At 44.8% G+C, this 25,369-nt stretch overlaps 1 protein-coding gene across 5 annotated transcripts in view; it reads right to left on the bottom strand.

Annotated features, from left to right (window-relative positions):
* The window catches only part of slc4a4a (solute carrier family 4 member 4a), a 355,296-nt gene that overhangs the window by 83,094 nt on the left and 246,833 nt on the right, over positions 1–25,369 (bottom strand). For all 5 annotated transcript variants that reach the window (XM_031816387.1, XM_031816383.1, XM_031816385.1 and 2 more), the window contains 3 exons: positions 15,525–15,601; positions 7,584–7,769; positions 7,189–7,302 (listed from right to left, as the gene is read on the bottom strand). In XM_031816387.1, the coding sequence (XP_031672247.1) occupies positions 7,189–7,302; positions 7,584–7,769; positions 15,525–15,601 (377 nt within the window). The remainder of the gene's footprint in view (positions 1–7,188; positions 7,303–7,583; positions 7,770–15,524; positions 15,602–25,369) is intronic.

Genomic DNA, 25,369 nt, shown 5'->3' with positions numbered 1-25,369 from the left:
TAAAGCAAAGCAGTTCGACACATACAACACAGAGTTCTACATGGAATAAACAAACATACTGTCAATAAAACAGTAGAAATAAAATAAAGTCTATATACAGTGTGTGCAAATGGAGTGAGGAGGTAAGGCAATAAATATACCATAGTAGCGGAGTAATTACAATTTAGCAATTAAACACTGGAGTGATAAATGAGCAGATGATGATGTGCAAGTAGAAACACCGTGCCAAAGAGCAGAAAAGTAAATAAAAACAATATAGGGATGAGGTAGGTTGTTGGGTGGGCTATTTACAGATGGGCTAAGTACAGCTGCAGAGATCGGTTAGCTGCTCAGATAGCTGATGCTTAAAGTTAGTAAGGGAAATATAAGTCTCCAGCTTCAGTGATTTTTGCATTTCATTCCAGTCATTGGCATGAGAGAACTCGAAGGACTTGCGGCCAAAGGAGATGATGGCTTTGGGGATGACTAGTGAGATATACCTGCTGGACTGTGTGTGACGGGTGGGTGTTGTTATCGTGACCAGTGAGTTGAGATAAGGTGGAGCTTTACCTAGCATAGACTTATAGATGACCTGGAGCCAGTGGGTCTGGCGACGAATATGTAGCGAGCGCCAGCTGACGAGAGCATACAGGTCGCAGTGGTGGGTGGTGTAAGGGGATTTGGTGACAAAACGGATGGCACTGTGATAGCAAACTGGATGCAGTCTGAGTAGAGTTTTGGAAGCTATTTTGTAAATGACATCGCCGAAATCAAGGATCGGTTGGATAGTCAGTTTTACAGATGAGGGCCTTGTTGGGTGCCTGAAGTAAATCCTGTGCGTCCAACTTCACTTCGGTCATAAGACACGGTGGCAGAAACATTGTGTACAAAAAAAGTTACAAATAACGCAAAAAAACACACACAATTGGTTAAGAGCCCGTAAAAAGGCAACCATCTCTGTCGCCTTTTTATTCCTTTTTGCACATTTTGTGACATTACAACCTTGTTTTTATTGATTAAATAGTTTTTCCCCTCATCAATGTTCACACAATACCCCATAATGAAGAAGCAAAAACGTTTATTTATTTATTTGAGCAACTTTAACAAAATAAAAAACTGAAATATCACATTTACATAAATATTCTGACACTTTACTCAGTACTTTGTTGAAGCACCTTTGGCAGCGATTACATGTTAGAGTCTTCTTGGGTATGACCCTAAAAGCTTGGAATACCTGTATTTGGGGAGTTTCTCCCATTGTTCCCTGCAGATCCTATCAAGCTCTGTCAGATAGGACGGGGAGCATCAATGCACAGCTATTTTCAGGTCTCTCCTGTGCTGTTTGATCGGGTTCAAGTCCGGGATCTGGCTGGACCACTCAAGGACATTCAGAGATTTGTCCCGAAGCCACTCCTGCATTTTCTAGACTGAGTGCTTAGGGTATTCAGAGGTATCTATCTTCAGAGTTCGTTCTATTATGTGACCTAAACTGGGACATGCTTAACAACCCGGCAGTCCTACAATCTAAGCTGGATGCCCTCAATCTCACAAATTAAGGAAGGAACCCATCAAGTACAACCCTAAATCCGTAAACATGGGCACCCTCATAGATTTTATCCTGACCAACTTGCCCTCCAAATAGACCTCTGGTGTTTTCAATCAGGATCTCAGCGATCACTGCCTCATTGCCTGCATCCGCTATTGGTCCGTGGTCAAACGACCACCCCTCATCACTGTCAATCGCTCCCTAAAACACTACTGTGAGCAGGCCTTTCTAATCGACCTGGCCCGGGTATCCTGGAAGGATATTGACCTCATCCTGTCAGTGGAGGATGCCTGGTCGTTCATTAAAATGAATTTTCTCACCATTTTAAATAAGTATGCCCCTTTCAAAAAAATGTGAACTAAGAACATATATAGCCCTTGTTTCACTCCAGAACTGACTGGACTGGACCAGCACAAAAACATCCTGTGGCGGACTGCACTAGCATCGAATAGTCCCAGCGATATGAAACTTTTCAGGAACCAATACACAGGAACCAATACACACAGTCAGTCAGAAAAGGAAAGATTAGCTTTTTCAAACAGAAATTTGCCTCCTGTAGCTCTAGCTCCAAAAAGTTTTAGGACACTGAAGTCCATGGAGAATAAGAGCACCTCCTCCTGTGATGACCCTCCCACTCTGACTGCCGTATTCTCTCTCTTTGCTCTCGTTTCCTTATTAGGATGCCGGTGGGCAGAGCCGGGAGGGTCTTCAGCAACATGGGAAACACCTGGGCCCGGGTGTGTCCCAGGATAAATAGACCTCTTCCACATTCGTTGGTGGACTCTCTCCATACCTTTCTTCGCATGTCTTTTATATATTTTATTTTCCAAAAACTCAACTTCAAAACACTCTCCTGCAACCCGCATCACCAATATTTTTAAAGTATTATTTACCTCAAATCTGAAATCCACAATAGAAGCTAACCAGAAGCTAAACAGAAGCTAACCAGAAGCTAAACAGAAGCTAAACAGAAGCTAACCAGAAGCTAGCCAGAAGCTAGCCAGAAGCTAGCCAGAAGCTAGCCAGAAGCTAGCCAGTTTATTGGCTAATGTTAGTATTCAGCTAATCACGGTTTGTGGTCATCAGCTATCCTTTAGCTCGAAAATGTATCGCCAGTTTTGTACAACGTGACTCAGACCAGAACATACCAGACCTATTTTTCTCTCCATATCCCCGGATTTCAACTGCAAGCTCTGGACATTTACATCTGGATCTCGCAGCTAGCTAGCTGCTATCCATGTGACTATTGGCTTACGTCGATCCCGGAGCAAACATCAATTATTCCAGAGCTTGCCAGCTGAAGAGTTCCATCAGCCACTCATGGGCTACAATCACCTATCCGGACCTGTTTTGCTGCCAATGCGGAGCCCCACCAGGCCTTCACGACTGGACTACCGACGTTATATGCCCGAGGGAGTTATCCAACTGGCCCCTCCGTCGCGACGTTACCTGAACGCCCATCTGCAGCCCGCTAATCGTTAGCTGTCTTATCGGCTGCTATCTGAATAGGTCTATCGGGCAATATTTCTTGGGTCACTATAACTATATCTATTTTGCCAATTGGATTGATCCCCTCTACCACACGGAACCCCACAAATCTACCCACGGAAACGCACAAGGTGGCTAAAAACAGACCTCCATCCTCTGACAGCTTTCTACCGATGGCCCGGCTAGCTGTCTGAATCGCCGTGACCCCAACCAACCTCACTACTCACTGTTCCCTTACAATTTAAACTTCTTCTTTTAAAAATCCACCTCTTTAAAAACAAGTCTCTCACCGTTGCTGCCTGCTATAGACCACCCTCTGCTCCTAGTTGTGCTCTGGACACCATGTGTGAACTGATTTCCCCCCCATCTATCTTCAGAGCTCGTGCTGCTAGGCAACCTAAATTGGAACATGCTTAACACCCCAGACATCCTACAATCTAAGCTTGATGCCCTCAATCTCACACAAATTATCAATGAATCTACCAGGTACCACCCCAAAGGCGTAAAACACGGGCACCCTCATAGATATCATCCTAACCTACTTGCCCTCTAAATACACCTCTGCTGTTTGCAACCAAGATCTCAGTGATCACTCTATCATTGCCTGCATCCATAATGGGTCAGCGGTCAAACGACCTCCACTCATCACTGTCAAACACTCCCTGAAACACTTCAGCGAGCAGGCCTTTCTAATCGACCTGGCCGGGGTATCCTGGAAGGATATTGATCTCATCCCGTCAGTAGAGGATGCCTGGTTATTCTTTTTGTATGCCTTCCTCACCATCTTAAATAAGCATGCCCCATTCAAGAAATGTAGAACCAGGAAAATATATAGCCCTTGGTTCTCTCCAGACCTGACTGCCCTTAACCAACACAAAAACAACCTATGGCGTTCTGCATAAGCATCAAACAGCCCCCGTGATATGCAACTTTTCAGGGAAGCTAGAAACCAATATACACAGGCAGTTAGAAAATCCAAGGCTAGCTTTTTCAAGCAGAAATTTGCTTCCTGCAACACAAACTCAAAAATGTTCTGGGACACTGTAAAGTCCATGGAGAATAAGAACACCTCCTCCCAGCTGCCCACTGCACTGAAGATAGGTAATACTGTCACCACCAATAAACAACGATAATCGAGAATTTCAATAAGAATTTCTCTACAGCTGGCCATGCCTTCTTCCTGGCTACCCCAACCCCGGCCAACAGCTCCTCACCCCCCGCACTTGCCCAAGCCTCCCCCATTTCTCCTTCACCCAAATCCAGAAAGCAGGTTCTGAAAGAGCTGCAAAACCTGGACCCGTACAAATCAGCTGAGCTAGACAATCTGGACCCTCTCTTTCTAAAACTATCTGCCACAATTGTTGCAACCCCTATTACCAGTCTGTTCAACCTCTTTTTCGTATAGTCCGAGATCCCTAAAGATTGGAAAGCTGCCGCGGTCATCCTCCTCTTCAAAGAGGGGAGGCCACTTTAGACCCAAACTGTTATAGACCTATATCCATCCTGCACTGCCTCTCTAAAGACTTCAAAAGCCTAGTTATAAACAGATCACTGACCATTTCGAATCCCACCGTACCTTCTCCGCTGTGCAATCCGGTTTCCGAGCTTGTCACGGGTGCACCTCAACAACGCTCAAGGTACTAAATGATATCATAACCGTCATCGATAAAAGACAGTACTGTGCAGCCATCTTCATTGACCTGGCCAAGGCTTTTGACTCTGTCAATCACCACATTCTTATCGGTAGAGTCAGCAGCCTTTCTTTCTCAAATGATTGCCACGCCTGGTTCACCAAATACTTCTCAGATAGAGTTTAGTGTGTCAAATCAGAGGGCCTGTTGTCCCGACCTCTGGCAGTCTCTATGGGGGTACCACAGGGTTCAATTCTAGGGCCGACTCTTTTCTCTGTATATATCAACGATGTCGTTCTTGCTGCGGGTGATTCCATGATCCACCTCTACGCAGACGACACCATTCTGTATACATCTGGCCCTTCTTTGGACACGGTTAACTTCTTGGCACACCCATCCCTTTAGCGGGATCATTTTCGTCAACAACCATTTTGTAGAGCGCCACAAGTGCAATATAGCAAAACACAGCTTAGCTTTTAGTTAATCCACCTGGCATGTCAGATTTCAAAAAAGCTTTACAGCAAAAGCTATCCAAGCATTTATGTTAGGAAATCTCTCTCAGCAGACAAAACATTCCAAACATCTAGCAGCAAAGTAGATTGGTCACGAAAGTCAGAAAAGCAATAAAATTAATCGCTTACCTTTGATGATCTTCGGATGTTCGCACTCACGAGACTCCCACTTACACAATAAATGTTCATTTTGTTCCATAGAGATAATTCTTATATCCAAAATACCTCCATTTGGTTGACACGTTTTGTCCAGAAATCCACAGGCTCGTGCAGGTCATGACGGGCAGATGAAAATTCCAAATTGTATCCGTAAAGTTCGTAGAAACATGTCAAACGTTTTTTATAATCAATCCTCAGGTTGTTTTTACAATAAATAATCGATAATATTTCAACCGGACCATAGCTTTTTCAATAGGAGAGAGAGAGAAAATGTCTGCTCCAAGCTGTTGCGCATGCAAAACTCTGCTGGCGCCCAGCCATCCACTGATGCGAAGTGATCGTTCTCGCTCATTTTTAAGAATAAAAGCCTGAAACTATGTCTAAAGAGTGTTCACACCATGTGGAAGCCATAGGGGAAGGAATCTGGTTGATATCCTTTTAAATGGAGGGAAGGCATGCAATGGAACAGGGAGATTTGTTTCTCTTAATTACTTCATGGGTGGATTTTCCTCAGGTTTTCGCCTGCAATATCAGTTCTGTTATACTCACAGACAATATTTTGACAGTTTTGGAAACTTTAGAGTGTTTTCTATCCTAATCTGACAATTATATGCATATTCTAGATTCTGGGCCTGAGAAATAGGCAGTTTCATTTGGGTACGTTTTTCATCCAAACATCAAAATACTTCCCCCTACACTCAACAGGTTAAATTCTTATGGGTAGGTGGGACGGTAGCGTCCCACCTGGCCAACATCTGGTGAAATTGCAGAGCGCAAAATTCAAATTACAGTATTATAAATATTTAACTTTCATAAAATCACAAGTGTAATACATCAAAATAAAGGTTAACTTCTTGTTAATCCAGCAGTGGTGTCAGATTTCAAAAAGGCTTTACGGCGAAAGCAAAACCATGTGATTATCTGAGGATGATTATCTATTGTGTGATCGACTGTACACTTGTTTATTCCATGTGTAACTCTGTGTTGTTTGTGTCGAACTGCTTTGCTTTATCTTGGCCATGTTGCAGTTATAAATGAGAACTTGTTATCAATTAACCTACCTGGTTAAATTAATGGTGAAATAAAATAGAACGGTTGGAAGGTTAACATTCTCCCCCAGTCTGAGGTCCTGAGTGCTCTGGAGCAGGTTTTCATCAAGGATCTCTCTGTACTTTGCTCCTTTCATCTTTCCCATGATCCTGACTAGTCTCCCAGTCCCTGCCACTGAATATAATCCCCACAGCATGATGCTGCCACCAGCACGCTTCACTGTAGGGATGGTGCCAGTATTCCTCTAGACATAACGCTTGGCATTCAGGCCAAATACTTCAATCTTCGTTTCCTCAGACTAGAAAATCATGTTTCTCATGATCCGAGTCTTTAGGTGCCTTTTGGCAAACTCCAAGCGAGCTGTCATGTGCATTTTACTAAGAAGTGGCTTCCTTCTGGTCACTCTACCATAAAGGCCTGATCGGTGGAGTGCTGCAGAGATGGCTGTCCTTCTGGAAGGTTCTCCCATCTCCACAGAGGAACTCTGGAGGTCTGTCAGAGTGACCATCGGGTTCTTGGTCACCTCCCTGACCAAGGTCCTTCTCCCCCAATTGCTCAGTTTCGCCAGGCGGCCAGCTCTAGGAAGAGTCTTGGTGGTTCCAAACTTCTCCATTTAAGAATGATGGAGGCCACTGTGTTCTTGGGGACCTTCAATACTTCAGAAATGTTTTGGTAACCTTCCCCAGATCTGTGCCTCGACACAATTCTGTTTCGTAGCTCTACGGACAATTCTTTTGACCTCATGGCTTGGTCTTTGCTCTGACATGCACTGTCAACTGTGGGACCTTAAATAGACAGGTGTGAAATCTGAAATGATCCGTACCTTGAACTCAGTTGGGACTATGAGCTTGGGAGTGTCCACTCCTACTAGCATGTCCACACCGCAAAAGATCAGGATGGCCAAGATAATGGCAAAGTCACTGATTAGTTTCCTCACCTACACAGAGAGAAACACAAATGTATCCAAGCACAGATTATGGTTACAAACATTACCTACACAGAGATATACATGTACAATGACAGTCACAATATCAGGGTTAGGTGTGTACAGTAGGGTTAGGTGTGTACAGTAGGGTTAGGTGTGTACAGTAGGGTTAGGTGTGTACAGTAGGGGTAGGTGTGTACAGTAGGGTTAGGTATGCACAATAGGGTTAGGTGTGTACAGTAGGGGAAGAGTAGGTGTGTACTGTAGGGATAGGGTAAGGGTTAAGTACTGACCCATGTAGGGAAGAAAGGACTGGTCTTGAACTTCTTCAGCATCATGGAGGTAGTGTAGGTTCCCAGGAAAAGGATGAAGGAGATCAGAGTGATGTCAGGAACATATTTACATGCCTTCCCCACCAGCTCTCCTCCATACTTCACACAATCCTTCTTAGACAGGGACGACCACGTGGCATTCAGAGGCTGCGGACACAAAAAAGTATTCAGAGAATGCAGAGACAAAACAATATGACTTAGAGGCTGTAGAGTGAAAACAATGAGGGCTGTAGACACCAAACAATATGACGTAGAAGATGTAGAGTGAAAACAATGAGGGCTGTAGACACCAAACAATATGACGTAGAAGATGTAGAGATAAAACAATATAACTTACAGTTTGTAGAGACAAAACAATGAGAGACTGTTGAGCTAAAACAATATGACTTAGAGACTATAAAGACATAACTATGTGGCTTAGAGACTGTAGATATAAATCAATACGACAGAGGCTGTAGAGACAAAACAATATTGGAGACTGTAGAGACAAAACAATATGAGAGGGTGTAGAGTTAAAACAATATAATATAATAGAGGCACAGACAAAACAAAATGAGAGACAAAAGAGACAAAAGAGTATGAGAGGCTGTAGCAATAAAACAATCTGACTTAGTGGCCGCTGCTGAGACAAAACATAATGACTTACAGGCTGTGGAGAAAAACAATATGAGAGGCTGTAGAGTAAAACCCATATTATTTAGAGGCTGTGGAGACAAAGCCATATGAGAGGCTGTAGAGACAAAACAATATGAGAGGCTGTAGAGACAAAACAATATGAGAGGCTGTAGAGACAAAACAATATGAGAGGCTGTAGAGACAAAACAATATGAGAGGCTGTAGAGACAAAACAATATGAGAGGCTGTAGAGACAAAACCATATGAGAGGCTGTAGAGACAAAATCATATGAGAGGCTGTAGAGACAAAACAATATGAGAGGCTGTAGAGACAAAACAATGAGAGGCTGTAGAGACAAAACAATATGAGAGGCTGTTGTTACGGCTTTCTTCCGTCGAAGGAGAGTCGGACCAAAATGCAGCGTGGTAAGTTAGATACATGTTTAATAACGAAGAAAAAAATGAACAATACAAAAACAACAAACGGAACATGAAAACCTATACAGCCAATTTTTTTTTTAAATAAAAAATAATTTATTATCTTCAATACCATTCATTCTTTACAACTCATAATTTTCATACATACTCAAATAATGGTATTTTAATTTAACTAATTTAACTAAACATAAACCCCAAACAAAACCTCAGGGGAGCATCTTCCCTCCCGTCACCCTACAAAATACCTTTCCCTATCTCTCCGTCCCTAATCTATCCCCTTACAAATCTAAATGACACCCAGCCCTAAACCCCCCTTCCACCTCTCCCGAGCAGCATGCTGCCCCCACTTCCTCTCCTCCCTCTTCATCCTCCCCCTCAAATCTCCTTCCACCCTCCTCACTATCCCTTCCACCCCCCAATCTCTCCCTGTCTTCACCATGTTCTGCCTGGCTTCCCACAGCCCCCGTTTAAAGAGACTCATGAGAAGCCAGAGCAGAAACCTGTCCCTATCTGTCCCTCTCGCTCTCCCTACACCTCTCTCTAACCTGGCCCACGTCAATACAAAATCCCCCCTTACCAAACCTAACAACACCCGTGCCCTAGACCATACTACTCCGGCAAAGGCACAGTCCCAAAAGACATGGCGCACAGTCTCCTCCCTGCCACAAGAGGATCTTGGACAGGTGGGGGATTGCACCAAACTATACCGGTACATGATGGAACGTACCGGCAAGCACCTATGGAGGCTCAACCAATTCAGGTCCTTGAGCCTGTTGTCCAGACCCCGCGCCTGCACTCCCTCCCAGACCACTTCCGAGATGCCCACTACAGGCACCGGACTCCCTGCCTTTCTGGCCTCCTCGTACAGGTGCCTGTGATCTAAACCTACTCGGGCAACTTCAACCTCAGGGTGCGCACGCAGCCACTTGGCCGCATGACCAAAATGCCACGGCAGCTGTTCTGCCCGAGGACCCGTGTTAGACCACACCATTACGCTTCTCGCCTGATACGAGAAGAACACCCGCAGGAGGTAACCGGATGGGTGTATCACTGGATGAGCAAGCTCCGTTAACAAGAAAGAAACAAAAATTGTGTCCAGCTTGAGGGGGAAATGTGGTAACCCCCTACCTCCCTCCCCGATGGGACAGATCATGCGTGCCCTGGCGACCCACTCGCACCTGCCACTCCACATGAACTGAAACACAAGCCTCACTAGAGGCCTCCTCAGACAAGCCGGCAATGGGTAGATGTACGCCAAATACAAAAGAGACGGCAACACATCCACCTTTAGGACCAGGACTTTGCCCATGAAAGACAAATACCTAGCCTTCCACATTGCTAGCTTCCTCTGTACCACTGCGATACGCATGTTCCAGTTCAGCGTCGCTGAGCCGGAGGTCTCAAAATGGACCCCGAGAATCCTCAGGGCCCCCTCACAGAGAGATAACCCCCCGGGCACATCCGTTCTACCGCGCCATCTACCGAAAAACTTGACGGAAGACTTTGCATGGTTCAGAACCGCTCCCGACGCTCGGGTGAAATCCCCAAAGATGGCAAGGGACCTTGTCAGGCACGAGTCCTTGCACAGCAGCAAGGAAGTGTCGTCGGCGTACTGCGTCATCTTAACACGCAGCCCACCACTTCCAGGGATCAGCAAGCCTTCCACCCCTGTGTCTGCCCTAATGGCAGCCCCCAGAGGCTCCATGTACAGAACGAAGAGGAGAGCCGAGAGTGGGCACCCCTGCCTGACCCCAGACGAGAGGTCAAAAACGTCACCCAAGTGACTATTTACACTAACTCGGCACCCCGCTCCGACATATAATGTACGAATCCATCCTATGAACTTCTCCCCAAATCCTAATCGACCTAACACTCTGAATAAAAAGGATCTATTCACGCGATCAAAGGCTTTCGCCTGATCTAGCGCTGCTACCATTAAAGGCAGTCCTCTATCTTCAACCCAAGCGATGGAGTCCCTGATTAACTGTAGGTTCCATCTAATAGAGCGGCCCTCTACCCCGCACGTCTGATCCTCATGAACGACGTAGGGAAGGGCTGTGCGCAACCGGTCTGCTAAAACCTTTGCAAGTAGCTTGTAATCTACGCACAGCATGGTCAATGGCCGCCAGTTGCCAAGGTCTGTTACTTCCCCCTTCTTATATAAAAGTGACAGCGCAACAACAGCCATTGATCCCCCCGGGACCCCCGTCTCAAGGATGGCCTTCAAGACTTCGAGGACCACTGGTCCAAGTATACCCCAAAACTTGAGATAAAACTCAGCCGGCAGCCCATCCATCCCAGGCACCTTCCCTTTTCCCATCCTCCTAAGAGTGCTCTCAACCTCTTCTAGTGAAATCTGGGCCTCCATCACTTCTCTAATGTCCTCCGGCAACCGCCTGGACAAGTGTTCTAAAAACCTGCTCTACATCTATTTCCCTTTCCTTAAATAAACCTTGGAAATGATCAGTTGTCACCCTGACCATATCCTCTGGATCTCTAACTATACAACCATTTTCTTCCCTAATGCCATGCATTACCTTCCTACTCTGTCTGGCCCTAACCGACTTAAAGAACATAGCGGAACAAGTCTCATTGTGTTCTAGAAAGCCACTATGCGCACGCTCCAGGAAAGCTCGAGCCTTCCGCTCCTGCAACTCCCTGAGCTGCGCCTTTAGGGTAGCGGATCTCTCCCAGTCAAACGACCCGCCGAGGTTGCCTGCCTCGTACTCGAGTTCAATTAACCTTTGGATACGATCCACCTCCCTCCTCTCCTCCCTTTTTTTCCTCTTGCAATACCCTATTATAAAAGCCCTAATCCTCACCTTAACTAATTCCCACCACTCTAACACCCCCTCGCACATGGACCGGAGGCCTTCAAGCCTCCAAAAGAAATCATAAAACCCGTCAACAAAAGCCTGCTCCTCCAGCACATCCCGATCTAACTTCCAGTACCCCCTACCAAAGAGGCAGACTGGCGACCCCACCTGCAGGAGCACCCCGTCGTGATCCGAAAAGAAAACAGGCAACAGCCGCCCAGACAACTTACCCAAAGACCTGGGTACAAAAATATAGTCGAGCCTCCGCTCAACCCCTCTGGAGTTGCGCCATGTAGGACCGGCCATTTTCGGAGTAGTGTGCAGACCACCATCAACCAGACCATGGCAAGCCATTAGCCTGGTAATGGCGCCTGCACTGCTATCCCCCCCTATTCCTAAATCTGTATTAAAATCCCCCCCTATCACTAATTTCCTATTTGTGACACACAGGGGCGTCAGACAGTCCACCATCTCCCTCCTGTCTGCCACCACCTGTGGCCCATACACCACCACTAATCTAAATTTACAATCCCTTATCGTGACATCCACCCCTATAACCCTCCCCTGCATTACCACAAAAGAATCCTCCACTTTTACCTCCCTGTGCCCACACAAAATCCCTACCCCCGATGAGTGCACCCCCCCAATACCCCAAACCGACTCCCCCTTGTCCCACTCCCTCTTAAACCTACTAACATCCCCTCCATCCCTCAGGTGAACCTCCTGTAAAAAACTAAAATCAAACCCCACACCCTCCAAATAACTAAAAACCGCCCTCCTCTTAACAAAATCCCTTAAACCCCTTACATTTAAAGTAACAAAAGTAAAATTAGACCCCATGAAAGAATCAAATAAAAACATGTAATACACTCAAATTCTAAACAGAAAAAAAATCAAAAACAGGAGACTCACCCGATGCTCCCCTGTTCCATATCTACCGGTGAAAACACCATCCGTACTCCCGACATCCCCCCCACTTCCTCCATCTCACCAACCCAGGATGCAGGAATAGTGTTTGGCTCCGGGGTGCCCTGCACCCTGGGTCTACCCCCACAACCCTCCCCCTCCCCAGTGCTGCAGCTGGATTGGGAAAAAATCGGGGAGGCTGAGTCCCCAAACAAAAAACTCCCCACCTCCTCCTGTACCCAGTCCTGAGTCTTGTTAGGTGTGTCCCCACCCAACAGAAGTTGAGGGCCTGGGGAAACCAGCAGCAACCCAGAGGTTTCTCCCACCCCCATCACTCTCTTGGCCATCCCCTCCCTCTCACTGTCCGCCAATCGCACCCTCCTCTTCATTCTCTTCTTTGGTGATGGCGGCAGTGGAGAGATACCACCCTCCCCCCCCACCAGCTCCTCCACCATACCCCTCATCTCTTCCACCAGGGCACTTTCCCCCCAGTCCACTTGCTCTTCCACCGTCTCCTTCTCCAACACTCCTCCCTTGCTTTCTTCTCTCTCATGCTCCTCCACTCGGTTGCCTTCTTCCGCCGCTTTTCCTGGTTCTCCTACTCCCGTGCCTTCCGTTTCCTTCTCTCTTCCATCCGCCGCTTCTTGCTCCTCCTCCTTCCTTGCGGCCTTCCCCTCTGGACCTGTACTCTGGTCATGAGGCTTGCTTCCTTCCCCTCCTCTTCCCCCGCTCCTGCTCCCCCCCCAGCCGCAGACGCATATGACCTCTGACGAGCCGGGCACCCCCGCCACAGGTGTGTTGACGAGCCACACCCGTGGCACGCCTTAGGCTTGTCACAATCCTTCGCCTCGTGTTCCTCAGATCCACAAAATCTGCATTTTCTTGTGCTGCACGAGGCGAATATGTGGCCGTAGGCCATACAGCGCCTGCAAAACGGGGGCTGACGTGCATAAAACAACGTCCCCCTGTCAGCCCCTAGGGAGAACAAAGCAGGAGGATGGAGGTAGCCACCATGTCCCTTTGGGTCCTCTCTGAGGAGGGCCTGGAAGCCTCTCCTCCCATTCCAAAACCCAAGGGAGTCTTTGAGGTGCCTTGCTGAGGAGACGTTATCCATGTATCTCCCCAGAAAGGCCCTCACCTCTTCATCCTTAACGTATGGGTTGTAAATGTTGACAGTTACAACCCTAAAGTTATTCTTCGCCAGGCTTGTTATTTCATAGTGGCTCATCGGCCTCTCGCCTCCCACTGCTCTTGCCCTTCTCAGGATATCATCGTGTTTCTCCTCTGTATATAGTGCCACGTCGTATGCTCCCTCCAACGAGTTACCTTGGAAACAAAACACGTCCTTCACCGTCAGCTTTAGAATCCCCATCAATATTATCCTTCCAAAAGTTTCCCGTCCTAAAGGCTCCAACTCCTTTTCCTTCCAAGCAAAACGAATCGTGTTGGCCAGCCCAATCCCAGGGACCGACCGTGTTGATGTATTTAGCACCATCTCCGCAAGGAGAATGGCGCTCGTTCTCTTCTCTTCCAAAACAATGAAAAAAGAAAATCCAAAGTGACAAAATCTGGTGACAACTAACACAAAGACAGGAACAATCACCCACGAAACACTCAAAGAATATGGCTGCCTAAATATGGTTCCCAATCAGAGACAACGAGAATCACCTGCCTCTGATTGAGAACCGCCTCAGGCAACCATAGACTTGGCTAGAACACCCCACTAAGCCACAATCCAAAAACCTACGAAAAACCCCCATACATAAACACAACACAAAATAAACCCATGTCACACCCTGGCCTGACCAAATAAATATAGAAAACACAAAATACTAAGACCAGGGTGTGACAGCTGTAGAGAAAAAACAATATGAGAGGCTGTAGAGACAAAAACATATGAGAGGCTGTAGAGACAAAACAATATGAGAGGCTGTAGAGACAAAACAATATGAGAGGCTGTAGAGACAAAACAATATGAGAGGCTGTAGAGACAAACCATATGAGAGGCTGTAGAGACAAAACAATATGAGAGGCTGTAGAGACAAACCATATGAGAGGCTGTAGAGACAAAACAATATGAGAGGCTGTAGAGACAAAACAATATGAGAGGCTGTAGAGACAAAACCACATGAGAGGCTATAGAGACAAAACAATATGAGAGGCTGTAGAGACAAAACCATATGAGAGGCTGTAGAGACAAAACAATATGAGAGGCTGTAGAGACAAAACCATATGAGAGGCTGTAGAGACAAAATCATATGAGAGGCTGTAGAGACAAAACAATATGAGAGTCTGTAGAGACAAAACCATATGAGAGGCTGTAGAGACAAAACAATATGAGAGGCTGTAGAGACAAAACAATATGAGAGGCTGTAGAGTCAAAATCCACATGAGAGGCTGTAGAGACAAAACAATATGAGAGGCTGTAGAGACAAAACCATATGAGAGCCTGTAGAGACAAAACAATATGAGAGGCTGTAGAGACAAAACAATATGAGAGGCTGTAGAGACAAAAACATATGAGAGGCTGTAGAGACAAAACCATATGAGAGTCTGTAGAGACAAAACCATATGAGAGGCTGTAGAGACAAAACAATATGAGAGGCTGTAGAGACAAAACAATATGAGAGGCTGTAGAGTCAAAAACCACATGAGAGGCTGTAGAGACAAAACAATATGAGAGGCTGTAGAGACAAAACAATATGAGAGGCTGTAGAGTCAAAAACCATATGAGAGGCTGTAGAGACAAAACAATATGAGAGGCTGTAGAGACAAAACAATATGAGAGGCTGTAGAGTCAAAAACCACATGAGAGCCTGTAGAGACAAAACCATATGAGAGGCTGTAGAGACAAAACAATATGAGAGGCTGTAGAGACAAAACCATATGAGAGGCTGTAGAGACAAAACAACATGAGAGGCTGTAGAGACAAAACAATATGCCCCTTTAGACGTATTATTTGGGCCCCTTTTGTGTTTATGAGTTTGGGGTTAGAGTTTGGGGTTAGGGGTTAGAGTTTGCAGTTTGGGTTGGGGTACTTACTAGATCAATGTTGTTGAAGTACCAGACAGCAGTGTTATCAGCATACTGAAGATGTAGGGTTAGGGGTATGGGTTGGGGGACTTACTAGATCAGTGTTGTTGAAGTACCAGACAGCAGTGCTATCAGCATCCAGAGGATCTCCAAACACCTCCGTACTGTTTTCTGGAGGACAACAAGAGAACAAATCAGTCTCAGAAATAATCTAAATGTTAAGAGATACATTTTACTGCAAGAGTTAAAGGCCATGACCAAGAGAAGCAACCAACCTGGCATCCCACCATTACCCCTGCAGCAGCCAACCTGGCATCCCACCATGACCCCTTCAAAAGCAGCCAACCTGGCATCCCACCATTACCCCTGCAGCAACCAACCTGGCATCCTACCATGATCCCTTCAAAAGCAGCCAACCTGGCATCTCACCATCAAATCAAATGTATTTATAGAGCCCTTCTTACATCTGCTGATATATCAAAGTGCTGTACAGAAACCCAGCCTAAAACCCCAAACAGCAAGCAATGCAGGTATAGAAGCACCATGACCCCTTCAACAGCAACCAACCTGGCATCCCGCAGTGACCCATTCAACAGCAACCAACCTGGCATCCCACCATGACCCCTTCAACAGCAACCAACCTGGCATCCCAGCATGACCCATTCAACAGCAACTGGGAACTCATTTAAACATCTGTTGTTTCCCTCCAGAGATTCCTGGCCAGAATACAAATGTAGTCATTCAGGATCAGACGAGCACCACAGATGATCCATTATATTGACCTGATAGTCAGCAGAGGGAGCACCCCCCTATCCACATCGTAGGAACAGTAGTGGAGAAGGTGGAACGTTTTAAGTGACTTTAGAGCTGTAACTTAACAAAATGTCAAGGGGTCTGAATACTTTCCGAATACACTGTACAACAGCCACAACGGTTTCCACTAGTTACCACAGGGGGGGGGGGGGGGGTTGGTTCTAATATAAGGTTAGCATTAGACATAAGGTTAGCAGTGTGGTTAAGGTTAGGTTTAAAATCACATTTTAAGGAGAGAAATTGTAGAAAAAGTGGTGTTTATGACTTTGAGGCTGTGGTAACTAGTCATGACAAGGCATAACTCCGATACAAAGTGTTTTTTATCAAAGTTGCCGGGATGTCACGTGTCCTACTTATATCAGTACACTTGTAACAACCTAATCATTAGAAAACTTATATTCAAACTAATAAACCACAAGTAGCAAATAAGCCATTACATATTTTGTTAAACAAATTATACACTCGCTCACTGAACAAAAACTCCTCGCTTGGTGAGTGAAAAAACAACACACAAAAAAAAACACCTGCTGGTGAAGACAGATTTTGGGCCCAGTTACACCTCTCGCTCTTCTTCTCTGCTAACGTCCACAACCTGGCACCTTTGAAACATTTTTATCTCTGTGGTCACATGAAGAACCAACACCTCTCCAACCTCAACAACACAGTGGTTATTTCCATCACCTTCTACAAAAGTATTGTTGAGACTATTCCACCTAATTCACTGTAGTATTCACTTTACGACTATTTCTCATGCTTTATCTCTGCAAGATAATGAGCAATAAATGACTGTTCTTCTCCTTTTCTTGCTTACTACAGTATCATTTAGACTATTTCACTTGTTTCACCACAGACTACAGCATCACTTTGACTATTTAATGTGTTTCACTACAGTATAATGTTGACTATTCACTTGTTTCACAACAGACTGCAGTATCATTTTGAATATTTCACCTTTTTCACTAGACTATAGTATGTGACCCGATTCAGGAAACTTGGTGAAAGTCTCAAGCCTTCACAGGAGAGCTGTTTGAACGTAAAACATTTTTAAAAATCTAAATACGTTTTTGGGCAGAAATGCCTTCTTGAACATGTGAACTTCCATGTGCCTTAATAACAAACCTGTATGCCATTGTTAAATTACAAGCCTTGTTGGTTTAGCCACAGAAAAAGTTGGCAATCTTCACAGTAGCTAAGATTGGCTAAGATAATGAGTGGGCTGGACATGCCGAGAGAGAAGTTCGGATTGGTCTGCCATATTGAAGGCTTCTGTCTATTTGAGCTCGTTAATCTGGGTTGGTAATCCTGTCGAACACTGCTTTTCTTTTATATATTGTGTAGTGGAACTGCATAAGTGTTGCTCTCCATTTTCTGGAGGATCAAGTTTTGTAATCAGTGGAATTAGAGTATGATAGCTAAGGAGATGGAGAAAACACCTGTCTCCGGATTACAAAACACCTGTCTCCGGATTACAAAACACCTGTCTCCGGATTACAAAACATCTGTTTCCGGATTACAAAACACCTGTTTCCGGATTACAAAACACCTGTCTCTGGGTTACAAAACACCGGTCTCTGGGTTACAAAACACCTGTCTCTGGGTTACAAAACACCTGTCTCTGGGTTACAAAACACCTGTCTCCGGATTACATCTTCAGGGCAAGCATGGTATGGCATTCCTGACAGGTAGAAGCATCCATGATGCATGGTGATGAATGCAGGTAAGATAGCTAGCTACATTTTCAGATATGACACGTTTTTAATTTTGACAGAGAGTGGTTTCATTTCAAGCTAAAGTGTACTGTTAGCTAGCTAGCTAACATTAGCTGACTGGCTCCCTAGCTGACATTATTATTCTCTTCCAGAGCCATTTGCTTGTCTAGTTAGAGCCTAATGTTAGCTAGCTAATACTGAACATGGTTGGTTAGCTCCCAGCACCGTGGCATTGATTCCACTTTGTTCATTGTTGTTTAACTAGCTAATGTTAGCTGGCTGGCTTGTTAGCTAACATTACATGACGTGTGTGGTCTTAAACGTTGTTTACCTAGCTAGGTTCATTGTTTACCGAGCTAGCTAGCTAGAGGAGCTCTTCACTAGATACCAAAACATTCAACAGGTGATTTTCTCAAACGTGAGTTTACAAGTTGATCACCTATCAAAGCATAATTACTTTCCCATTGTTCCTCAAATGCAGTGTAAGATATACAATTTTGTAGCTCTGAGTCTCTACTTTTATCCAATGTAAAAAACACAATTTCACATTTTGCTACATCAGACCGAAACCAGGTGGTGAGTCACGAATACTTTTGACTATTTGACTTGTTTCACTACAGACTGCAGTATAATTTTGACTATTTCACAGATCCACAGATGATCCAATCTCTATTGCACTCCACACTGCCCTTTCCTACCTGGACAAAAGGAACACCTATGTGAGAATTCTATTCATTGACTACAGCTCAGCGTTCAACACCATAGTGCCCTCAAAGCTCATCAGTAAGCTAAGGATCCTGGGACTAAACACCACCCTCTGCAACTGGATCCTGGACTTGGATCCTGACGGGCCGCACCCAGGTGGTGAGGGTAGGTAACAACACATCTACCATGCTGATCCTCAACACTGGAGCCCCCCAGGGGTGCGTGCTTCGTCCCCTCCTGTACTCCCTGTTCACCCACGACTACATGGCCAGGCACAACTCCAACACCAGAATAACTACTTATCCCTCAACGTAACCAAGACTAAGGAGATGATTGTGGACCACAGGAAAAGGAGGGCCGAGCCCCCATTCTCATCGACGGGGCTGTAGTGGAGCAGGTTGAGAGCTTCAAGTTCCTTGGTGTCCACATCACCAACAAATTAGAATGGTCCAAACACACCAAGACTGAGTTTTCGAGTTGCTGTGCGTTTTGTTGCCAACCTATTTTGCTACCTGACAACTTTACGGTTTTTACTTTTAATTACCGTTTATATATATATATATATATAATTTTTTTTCTCAACTTTTTCACTCCGGACGCTTTATCTGGACACGATTCGTCAGGACCTCCAACAGCCGAAGCTAAGTAGTAACATTAACATGATGCCTTCTAATTGCAGTCGCTGTACTCGCCTTACGGCGAGGATAGCTGTGCTGCAAGCCCAGCTTCAGACGCAATCGTTAGGCAAGGGTAATTTCAGTGTAGGAAAGGATGAAACAGCGTCTGTGCCACCAGTAAGTACAGATAGTAGTATAAATCCCCTGGCACAGTCCCCGCAGCCGGACAACTTTCTCACGGTTTCTGGAAGGAAATGCTGTAGGAACGCTCAACCGGTGTCGCTCATTCAGCCGACAGAAACTTTCAACCGGTTTTCCCCATTAAGCAGCGAGTCGGAGTCAGAGGCCGAGTCTTCTCTGGTCTCTACTCCTCTCGTTACGGGGTCTGAGACGCCGAAGCTTCCCACCATTAGCTCTGACAAATTGAAAACTCTAGTCATCGGCGACTCCATTACCCGCAGTATTAGACTTAAAACAAATCATCCAGCGATCATACACTGTTTACCGGGGGGCAGGGCTACCGACGTTAAGGCTAATCTGAAGATGGTGCTGGCTAAAGCTAAAACTGGCGAGTGTAGAGAGTATAGAGATATTGTTATCCACGTCGGCACTAACGATGTTAGGATGAAACAGTCAGAGATCACCAAGCGCAACATAGCTTCTGCGTGTAAATCAGCTAGAAAGATGTGTCGACATCGAGTAATTGTCTCTGGCCCCCTCCCAGTTAGGGGGAGTGATGAGCTCTACAGCAGAGTCTCACAACTCAATCGCTGGTTGAAAACTGTTTTCTGCCCCTCCCAAAATATAGAATTTGTAGATAATTGGCCGTCTTTCTGGGACTCACCCACAAACAGGACCAAGCCTGACCTGCTGAGGAGTGACGGACTCCATCCTAGCTGGAGGGGTGCTCTCATCTTATCTACCAACAAAGACAGGGCTCTAAATCCTCTAGCTCCACAATGAAATAGGGTGCAGGCCAGGCAGCAGGCTGTTAGCCAGCCTGCCAGCATAGCGGAGTCTGCCACTAGCATAGTCAGTGTAGTCAGCTCAGCTATCACCATTGAGACCGTGTCTGTGCCTCGACCTGGGTTGGGCAAAGCTAAACATGGCGGTGTTCGCCTTAGCAATCTCACTAGGATAAAGACCACCTCCATTCCTGTCAGTATTGAAAGAGATCATGATACCTCACATCTCAAAATAGGGCTACTTAATGTTAGATCCCTTACTTCAAAGGCAATTATAGTCAATGAACTAATCACTGATCATAATCTTGATGTGATTGGCCTGACTGAAACATGGCTTAAGCCTGATGAATTTACTGTGTTAAATGAGGCCTCACCTCCTGGCTACACTAGTGACTATATCCCCCGTGCATCCCGCAAAGGCGGAGGTGTTGCTAACATTTACGATAGCAAATTTGAATTTACAACAACAAAAAAATGACGTTTTCGTCTTTTGAGCTTCTAGTCATGAAATCTATGCAGCCTACTCAATCACTTTTTATAGCTACTGTTTACAGGCCTCCTGGGCCATATACAGCGTTCCTCGCTGAATTCCCTGAATTCCTATCGGACCTTGTAGTCATAGCAGATAATATTCTAATCTTTGGTGACTTTAATATTCACACGGAAAAGTCCACAGACCCACTCCAAAAGGCTTTCGGAGCCATCATCGACTCAGTGGGTTTTGTCCAACATGTCTCTGGACCCACTCACTGTCACAGTCATACGCTGGACCTAGTTTTGTCCCATGGAATAAATGTTGTGGATCTTAATGTTTTTCCTCATAATCCTGGACTATCGGACCACCATTTTATTACGTTTGCAATTGCAACAAATAATCTGCTCAGACCCCAACCAAGGAACATCAAAAGTCGTGCTATAAATTCACAGACTACACAAAGATTCCTTGATGTCCTTCCAGATTCCCTCTGTCTACCCAAGGACGCCAGAGGACAAAAATCAGTTAACCACCTAACTGAGGAACTCAATTTAACGCAATACCCTAGATGCAGTTGCACCCCTAAAAACAAAAAACATTTATCATAAGAAACTAGCTCCCTGGTACACAGAAAATACCCGAGCTCTGAAGCAAGCTTCCAGAAAATTGGAACGGAAATGGCGCCACACCAAACTGGAAGTCTTCTGACTAGCTTGGAAAGACAGTACCGTGCAGTACCGAAGAGCCCTTACTGCTGCTCGATCATCCTATTTTTCAAACTTAATTGAGGAAAATAAGAACAATCCGAAATTCCTTTTTGATACTGTCGCAAAGCTAACTAAAAAGCAGCATTCCCCAAGAGAGGATGACTTTCACTTTAGCAGTGATAAATTCATGAACTTCTTTGAGGAAAAGATTATGATTATTAGAAAGCAAATTACGGACTCCTCTTTAAATCTGCGTATTCCTTCAAAGCTCAGTTGTCCTGAGTCTGCACAACTCTCCCAGGACCTAGTCTAGCCTTTTTGTCCTAGACTTGGCACTCCGGTACCGCTTGCCATGCAGTAGTAGAGAGAACAATCTATGAATGGGGTGACTGGGATCTTTGACAATTAGTAGGGCCTTCCTCTGACACCGCCTGGTGTAGAGGTCCTGGATGGCAGGCAGCTTAGCCCCAGTGATGCACCTTCTTTTCAGCTGCTTTTCAGCTGCTGCTACTCTCTGTTTATCATATATGCATAGTCACTTTAGCTCTACATTCATGTACATACTACCTCAAAACTACCTCAACCAGTGCTCCTGCACATTGGCTAACCGGGCTGTGTCCCGCCACCCACCAATTCAATTCAATTCAAGGGGCTTTATTGGCATGGGAAACATATGTTAACATAGCCAAAGCAAGTGAGGTAGATAATATTCAAAGTGAAATAAACAATAGAAAACCATCCGCCAACACCTCTTTACGCTACTGCTACTCTCTGTCCATCATATATGCGTAGGCACTGTATATAGCTTCGCTACTGTATTTAGCCTGTCTTTTTACATGTGTTGAATTTTTTTACCTACCTATTGTTCACCTATTGTTCACCTATTGTTCACCTATTGTTCACCTATTGTTCACCTATTGTTCACCTATTGTTCACCTATTGTTCACCTATTGTTCACCTATTGTTCACCTATTGTTCACCTATTGTTCACCTATTGTTCACCTATTGTTCACCTATTGTTCACCTATTGTTCACCTATTGTTCACCTAACTTTTTTGCACTGTTGGTTAGAGCCTGTAAGTAAGCATTTCACTGTAACCTGTTGTATTCGGCGCACGTGACAAATAAACTTTGATTTGATTTGTTTCAATACAGACTACAGTATCATTTTAACTATTTAATTTGTTTTAATAGAGCAGTTGTCACCAACCGTGATCGACTTGTCGATCGCCAACCATTTCTATAAAAAACTCAACGATAAAGCTTTATGTTCCTATTTTTCTGCTGTTAAGAGTAGGTGCAGCCAATTCAGCTGCCCTGCGCGCCGGGTAGGCAAACTGTTGCCATTTCATGTGTCTGACTGAAGGTACAAACTCTGACTTCTCGTTTGCCCCGGAGATGAAATCAAGTGCACTATAGGCCTACCCCTGGCCAATCAGATTGCTCAGATGACCGAGTCTGCAGTAAAGTAGAACGCATGAAAGAAAGCTACGGCAAAATTGATACTGTGAGATTTCAAAACGTTTAAAACCATGACTAGAGACTGTTAACGAATACAGCAAAGAGCTGCTGTTTTGATGGAGTTCATGCTTAAGTTCTTACTCAGCACTGTCAACACTTTGTATTCAACACTTTTATAAGCCATAAAATGTGTGTTCTTCCTATTTCCACTCAGCGCTACAACAAGCAGTGCAACAGTAATGAACGAGTAGGAAAGTGTATCTATAGACTTGCGTTGTTGTTGTTATTATTAGCGGCTTGAGTCTTTTTTAATATCAAGGAATATTTCACTTTCTCTGTTAATAGGAGTAACAACATGAATTTGAGCATGAGGCTGAAATAATGCGTTACGACTCGAGTTTCGCCATCATCTGGAAGACTGTGTCCCTTTTTGCTCAGTGGAGGAAAGGCAGAGCGGAGGGATGTTGAGAGACGGACCCTCAGTCTGCTGCTCTCTCCCTCTGCTGCGCCTCTCGACATCCCTCCACTGAGACTGACCAACAGATGCCGGCACCATCAGCAGAGTAAAATAAAAACCGAATTATTTAAATGTATGCTCACTCAACTGTTCCTCACAAGTAATACAACAATGGATCTATTACCGGTGTGATCATATACCCTACCTCAAATTTTGAAATATAATTTTAATAAATGTCCCTAACAACAATGCATTGGCAGTTAAATTCAAGCAAAGCCCGTATGCAGTGATAATGTATTGGGCCTATAGTTTACTGCACAAACCTCACTGCTACAGAACTGGTTTTAATTGGTTAAAGTTGTGTAGTCTTCCATTTTGTATGTCATTAATAAAAGATCAGAGCGGTAGATCTCAACATGCATTTTGACTTAGAAAAGGTTGGTGACCACTGCACTACAGTATCATTGACAATTTCACTTGTTTCAATACATACAGACAATAGTATGATTTTGACTGTTTCACTTGTTTCACTAGAGACTACAATATAATTTTGACTGTTTCGCTAGAGACTACAATATAATTTTGACAATTTCACTTGTTTCACGACAGTATCATTTTGACTATTTCATTTTGACTAGCTGTGACCATTTCACCAGTTTGAATGCAGTATATTTGTGACTATTCCCCTCCAGATGGGATGTGTATAGTCTAAAGGTTATTCCTGCAGGGTGAACACCAGGACACAATCATTCTGCAAGCTAAGGCCCTTTCAGGAATGTAATGTGATCTTATGACTGTGGTCCTGACTCCTGATTCTCCTTCAGTAACCATAACTCATAACCCTAACCTCATCGTAAAGGGAGAAAACAACAGCTATCAGAGATATTCAGTAAGTGTATATATGATGTTGTCCTTTCTTCAGAGCATTGCATCTGTATGTGTTTATAGCAACAACCCTGAAAAGCAGCAGAATGCAGACATGTTTCAGCTTGCTTATGTGAGAATCTAGCATGCATCAGTCTTCTGAAACACTGGCTGGTTCATTTACTTCCCACTGGTCTGCATTTCCCCTCCTCCTTCTGGTATGATGCCCCATACGGCTTAGCTCAGCCATGCATAGAAGCTTAACTATGACAGACACACACAAACTTTGAACAAGGGAGAGCTCGGATTGTTGTTTTGAAAGTCTCTGAAAAAGTGTTCTGTTGAAAAAGTTTGGTTACTGGCTACCTTTTGAATTTGGATCCTGCAATGCAGTTAGCCTCAGTTGCTGGGAACGCTACTATCTGTCCAAGGATCATGCCAACCAAAGGTCTGAAGAGCTGCTGGGCGTAGCAGCTAGCCTAACTGCAACTACAGTAGTTATCAAGCTAGTCAGGTTTCCTTGACAGCTTGAACAGAGCATGTGACGCAGTTAGCCATTGTGACTGAGACCATGGATTGTACCAGGCTTGTGGCTGTCTAAATCCCTGCTGTTTGTTTTAATCTGTCCTGGGACCTACCCTGTCTGGAACTGCGTGGCGTACCATCGTTAGCCTACATTGCTACCATGGCATCCAAAGCCAGAGGCGTGAGTAATGGAGAGGACAGTGTTTCTTTATCACAGGTGAAGGATATTTTAAACAAACAAAAAGGGTTCTACAAACAGTCGTTACAACAGGATATAACTTTAACAGCTTTGTCCAAATACTGATGGACTCAACAAAATAATGGACGATCTGGCTTGAGAGGCCCTTAAAAACAGTTTGCACTGCTCAGAAGGAAAGGGGGATGTCCTGAAATAGAAATTCCCCAAGATGACAACAAACTGGAGGTCCACATGAGATGACATCAGCACTGTCTGTGAATCATTATTAAGAGATGACTGGGAAAACAGACTATCTAGAGGGACAATCCATGAGAAATAGTATTGTTGTGGATGACATACCAGTCTTCACATGAACTGGGCAGAGTCTGACGAGAAAGTGAGAAAAATCTTTTCTGAAAAGCTGCAGATGGATAATACAAAGATTGAGGTGGAGCGCACCGAC

This window comes from Oncorhynchus kisutch, linkage group LG3 (genome assembly GCF_002021735.2).
Source record: "Oncorhynchus kisutch isolate 150728-3 linkage group LG3, Okis_V2, whole genome shotgun sequence".
Classification (NCBI taxonomy): Eukaryota; Metazoa; Chordata; class Actinopteri; order Salmoniformes; family Salmonidae; genus Oncorhynchus; species Oncorhynchus kisutch.
Note: the sequence above shows the minus strand (reverse complement) of the source record. Positions and strands in the feature narration are given on the sequence as shown.